General features: G+C 41.6%; 1 protein-coding gene across 3 annotated transcripts in view; it reads right to left on the reverse strand.

The window, feature by feature from the left end:
• Window positions 1-6,000, reverse strand: part of rab11fip4b (RAB11 family interacting protein 4 (class II) b) — a 44,094-nt gene that overhangs the window by 16,493 nt on the left and 21,601 nt on the right. For all 3 annotated transcript variants that reach the window (XM_060918587.1, XM_060918589.1, XM_060918588.1), the window contains exons 2-5: window positions 3,279-3,439; window positions 2,743-2,919; window positions 837-956; window positions 98-133 (exon numbers count right to left, since the gene is read on the reverse strand). In XM_060918587.1, coding sequence (XP_060774570.1) covers window positions 98-133; window positions 837-956; window positions 2,743-2,919; window positions 3,279-3,439 — 494 coding nt within the window. The remainder of the gene's footprint in view (window positions 1-97; window positions 134-836; window positions 957-2,742; window positions 2,920-3,278; window positions 3,440-6,000) is intronic.

Here is a 6,000-nt window from a genome sequence, read left to right on the forward strand (position 1 = left end):
GAGTGTGAAGGACACCGTTTGTAATAATTAACCACTAATCAAGCTGCACATGTGCACGCGTGCTCTCACACACACACACACACACACACACACTCACCTGCCAAATGCTGTACTGGTAATTTTCCTGTTTGGGCTTAAAGGGGGGAGAAAAAGAAAAAAAGAAAGAAAAAAAATTAATCTTTAATCTGTTTCTCTCTCTCACACACACACACACACACACACACACACACACACACACACACACACACACACACTAACCATACAATGCACAAAGTAACTCATCCACTTTCAGCTGAGAAAAACACGTCAACTTTTTTTTCCATGAGCATTTTTTCATCACGACATGAAAACAGCCATAACTGTGGATTAATTTCCACGAACTCTCGCTCGCTTTAAAGCAGGCGTGTGGGCTGATCATTGGCTGTACGATATATCGTGATATTCAGACTCCTCATAAACAGTGTGAGTTCTAACAGTGAACAGATGTGTCATACAGGCTCCATCATCAATCTATTTAAAAAAATTTGAAAATTATTTTTAAAAGTTTGCTTTGTTTTTTGTGATGCTTGCTTCATAACATTCATGACTAGGCAGGATGATTTAAAAAAAAAAAGATTATCAAGAACTTTTACTGTTATGGGTTTATACACACAAGTGACAGAATTAAATATGAAAATTTGGGGGGTGAAAAATTTTGCACGAGTCTATACATATGAACGTAGGTGGAAAGTGTAGGTACTTCAATTCAGCAGAAATATCTAACAGCTACGTACTAAACAGATGCTGTGTGTGTGAGAGTGTATATAAGAGTGTGTGAGAGACAGTGTGTGTGTTACCTGTGTGTTTTGAGGTTCCTGAGCCGGGTTTCGAGCTCATTGAGCTGAGTGACTTTTTTGCAGCAGTTTGAGCAAAACACTTCATGATCACCGTTCACCTTCTGAGGTGTGTGAGTCGCACTACAGAGAAAGAGAGACAGACCTTCATTCCTTTCCATTTGTTTTTTCTCTTTTCAGTCTTACTCATTTCTTTTATTTCCCTTTTCTATCCTCTGTTCTTTCTTCTTTAGGCCATTATTAAAAAATGTTCCGTTTCCGGTCCACCGGCCGGGTGAGTGCCGTTTGTGCGGTTGAAAATTTTTTTTAAATGCTGGTTTTTCGACATTTTTTTCGGGTTCGTAAATCTAAAATCGAACTTGACATTTACGCATTCCGCGCAGAATATAGAATTGAATCAGCTCTGCGCATGCGTCGTGCGGCACAAAAAAATGTCAGCCACCATGAAGGAAGGAGATCCGGAGTTTTCAAACATTTGCTTAAGTGTGAAATCGCAAAATGGTATTCTAGCGAACAACAAAATAGTAAAGATTCAGAAAAACAAATCATTCAGTGATCATTTTAATGGTGTAATTTCATCCAAACTAGGCCTAACGCTCGATTTAGAACTACAAAAAGTCCGCGTGTCGGACCATCACAAACCGTTACTGGAAGATTCGTTTGATCTTGATCCATCCGAGACGTTACAAACAGCTTTTGAGTTTTGTTATGCGAAATTCATTACCCACTTTGTTAATTAATGACCCTGACAGATCTGTAGGAGAACCTAATAGATCTATTCAAAATGAGAACGGAACTGAACACAAAAATGCGTTTACGGAACTAATGCAGGTTGGCTGGACAGAATTAAAAACTGTGTCTGTAGCAAATAAAGTTTTTGTACAAGTTTCAGTTGATTAAACGGTCATATTTTATTAAATGTGTCTGCTTTTGTAATAAAGTACTGAAAGAAAAAGCAAACAGCATTGCGATTTCTTATCCATCCATCTATATACACACACACACACACACAGGGTGTCTCAAAAAAATGTACTCACACTTTAACTGTCCCTAACATGCTGCCTTTTTTGTGTTGCAGGTGTAATTAATTAATCACAGCATGGACTTCTTTTTGTGGGGATCTCAAAGACAAAGTTTATCGCACCAAACCAAGAACAATTGATGCACTGAAATTGGAAATTGAAAGACAATGTCGCGATATTCCTAATGACCTGTTTCGTGACGTTTGCGAATCCCTTGGTGCGCGTTATCAGCGTTGTCTGGACAATAATGGTCATCAATTTGAACATTTGCAAACATGATTCTTCAATTACATTTGTCTTCTGTATTCGAAGCTATTCCATTTCACTCTATGTTCATAAATAAAGGTTTTCTCGTCATTCAAAGTGTGAGTACATTTTTTTTGAGACACCCTGTATATAAAATAATTAAAAAAAAAAAAAAAAAAAACTCCCTCCCTACTGAAATTTTTTTTGCTCACCCGGTGGACAGGAAACAGATTTTATTTTAAGGATGGCCTTATTGCCTGCTGTCTGTCATTCTTTCACTTCCTTCCCCACCTTTCATTATTTGCTTCTCTTTTCATTCTTCGCTCCTTTTCACTTCATAACACTTTAAACTGCTGCACTATAGAAGGTGTTTAAATATGTTTAGAAAATTTCAACATAAATAAAATAAAATTTTATTCTCTTTCATCCCTCCGTCTGCAGCGCACCTCATCACTGCTTTAGTTTGATGTCAGAAACTGAGTCAGAATCCGCCACAGATCTGCAGCGACAGGAAATCATTTCAACATCTGCTACTATTACTGTGACGTCAGCTGTGAGCCACTCATTACACACCATTTAAAAGAATCTCACCTTCTTACTCTCTCTCACACACACACACACACACACACACACACACACACCTGGAAGGAACGGAGGACCCGAGGTCAGAGAACCCGTTAGTGTGCGTCTCGTCCCCGGGGCTGATGGGACTGAAGTCGACGTCGTCTCCTTCCCCGTAATCTTCAAACTGCTCCTCGTTCAGTGAGGGAGTTGAAAGGTCAGAGGCCACAGATGGGTTCAGGCTCACGTCTCCACTCCTGCAACATCGTTTCCCTTAGCTTGTTTTACTCATTTCTAATCACTGTACTAGAAAAAATCTGTAACATCCACATTATTCTGTATGGTTAAGAACAATTTTACACCCCCCCCCTTTTGTTGCATACACCATGCTACAATTTAGCTACGTAAAACTAGTTAAGCTCATGCTAACAATACTGTTACCTTCCAGTAACTACAGGAGTGCCACGCCTCCAGGAAAAAACAACAAAAGGAAATTTATAGGTACTAACATTAGTCTGGAATGAAATGCATTGCGTGCAAAGTCATCATGCACAGGGTGTGTGTGTGTGTGTGTGTGTGTGTGTGTGTGTGTGTGTGTTCACACTTGAGGACTAACTTTTGCCGAGCTAAGAAGATTCGAAGTCCTTCCTCTTTGTCTCCTCCTCTCCCTCCGTCTGAGAGCTCAGATCCAGCAGCGCTCTCAATGGCGCTGTCTCGGTCCGACTCCCGAGCTTCTTCATCCTCACACAGCTCCCGCACCGACATGACCTCCCCAAGCTACGGAGAGAGAGAGACACCTGTGAGGGACACGTGAATGAGCGCCACGTTTGTAGAACTGCTGTTAGAGATGATCTAATAATCTGATAGAGCAAGAACATGACGTTTTGACCAATGAACGCACACAAGAATGGAACACTGAGATTAAAGCAAGTGCTCATGCACTACCTGGGACCCACTCTAGGGACCTTGAGCAACATGAGGACTGAGAGCAACACAGGGGATCCAGGGACCAAGAAATGGAGAGACCAGGAAGTATCAGGAATTGGAGCAATACAAGGATCTAGAGACCCAACGACCTCGGGACTGGAACACAGTGATGGTTCATCACAAGGAACTAGAGACCAGGAAAACAGAGGGACTGAGCCATATAGAGACCTCGGGACCAGGCAACAAGAGACAACGCAGTCCGCCATTGTTGTTGCGTTTAGCGCCGACAGTGCTAGCATAGCGGGATAGCGGCGAGGAAAGTGGAGACATGCTGTATACAGCAACATGATGTGGCTCTCTAGCTGTGGAAAAGCAAACCAGTTCTTAGAAGGTTCACAAGTCAAATCAGCACCAGGTTTGCATTGGTGGAGACGAAGTAATACAGAGTGGATAAGGATCTCAGGACTCAACAACATGGAGACTAGACAACACGGTCCTGGGTACAGAGCAAGAACACAAATATAAGGACCTAGAAACCAGGTAACGTCAGGGAACCATGGACTGGACAACACAAGATCCAGGAACCAACAACCCAGGGACCGACGGAGAGAGAGAGAGAGAAACACACAGGACAGTGAGGACTGTACAATTGAACAAATGGGTGTCTAGAACACCACAATGGGACTGTAGGGAACCGGGAGACGGGGAACCAAAATGTTCGTTGCTAATATCATGCTTGGATGTAACGGCTTACAGCAGTATTACAAAATATTACTGTGAAACCTCCCGTGTGTGTGTTTTTCCCCACACAGGATCCAACATGTGTGGTTTGGCAAACCGGTTCCACGGCTAACAGACATTATGAGCAATACTGCACTGTAACACTACTTACTCTGTGTGTGTGTGTGTGTGTGTGTGTGTGTGGGGGGGGGGGGGGGGGGTCTGACTGCCCACTCACGGAGTTTCATGCAAATGAAGGATGAGATTAGAAAGAAATGACAGCTTGTGCTCTGTCCAACACGAAGCTTTAGTGGTGTGCACACACACGAGAGATTGGATGTTACAGAATACACTGTGTCCAGGAATGAAAATACACAACACACACACCTGGAACACACCTTTCTGACCGAATTACAGTCCTCCATCCTCACATCTTTAAAACACACACACACGTTTTGAATCTTGTGAACCTCCTGCTGCCAGGTTCATCCCCGCGTTCTGTGCATTAATCGATCCCCATGCTAGCAAGTGACCTTTCATTTCAACCTTAAAATAATTAACAGAAGAGTACATTTATAACTCCACAATATTTCTTATTTATACACACACCTCCATGCCATCTGCATTTACCTCGTCGTTCGTGTTAATCTCAGACGATTCCTGAGCCGTTTCTGTGACCCGAAGTCTCAATTACATAATTTCAGACACTGCCTTCTCATTTGTTGCTGTAATAAAGGATAAAAGCCAACTGCAAGTCTTTTCACAACTCTTTTGTAAAAACACAATGACTGGGTCAGTGACGCAGCATGTGACAGGAAGGAGTGCATGTTTGGAACACTAACATTCAAACATTACATCAAACACTTAGAGACAGCATGTGCAAGAACGCCGTGTCCTAATAATAAAGAAATCCATAAATGAGCGTGGACTGAAAATAGCACCCTGAGGTATGCCATAAACAGAACAGTCAGTTATACTTAAAAATAAAAAGTCACGTTGACCAGTGGCACACCACCACCATGACGCCTCAGAACGTGAATTTTCAACAAATAAATCAAACTCTTCCCAGCCGAAAGACACCAGAAAACTTCGTTCCAGCTTCACCTCTGTGTTATAAAGTGCCGACACTGGAGACGACGCGTTCCAGACACGCTACACAAGCATTTCTCCTCAAATATTTCTAAAAATCAGATTATGTAGCACATCCATTGTACACACCCCTGCGAACAAGCTGTTACTATAGAAATAATGCTGCAGTTAGAGAAAATTAATCAGCACCTTCTGACCAATCAGAGTGCAGAATTCAGCAGCAGGGTGCTTTAGAGAAATATTAGCAAGCAGCAGCTCGATTTCTTCATCATAAAGTGAAAAAAACGTGAAACAGAGACTGGTTATAAACTATTTACCAGATATAATATTTTATGAATATAAGAGGACACGAGACGGTGCTCTGTGGCACACCTTAATTAAGCATTATTAAAGATAAGTTTTCTTTTTCTACGCTTTTTCTTGAGATTATTGAGTCAGAACCTAACAGAAGGAATCCTTCACGACCTTAAAACCTGTAAGAATTTAAAACTTTTTTTTTTAAAACCACATAGGCTCCATTTTTCCTAATAAAAAACAAAACCTCAAAGCAGAACCAGAACACGACATGAGGAAAAGGAACGACACACTCTGAGGCAGTTTGA

This window comes from Neoarius graeffei, chromosome 4 (assembly GCF_027579695.1).
Source record: "Neoarius graeffei isolate fNeoGra1 chromosome 4, fNeoGra1.pri, whole genome shotgun sequence".
In the NCBI taxonomy this organism is placed as follows: domain Eukaryota; kingdom Metazoa; phylum Chordata; class Actinopteri; order Siluriformes; family Ariidae; genus Neoarius; species Neoarius graeffei.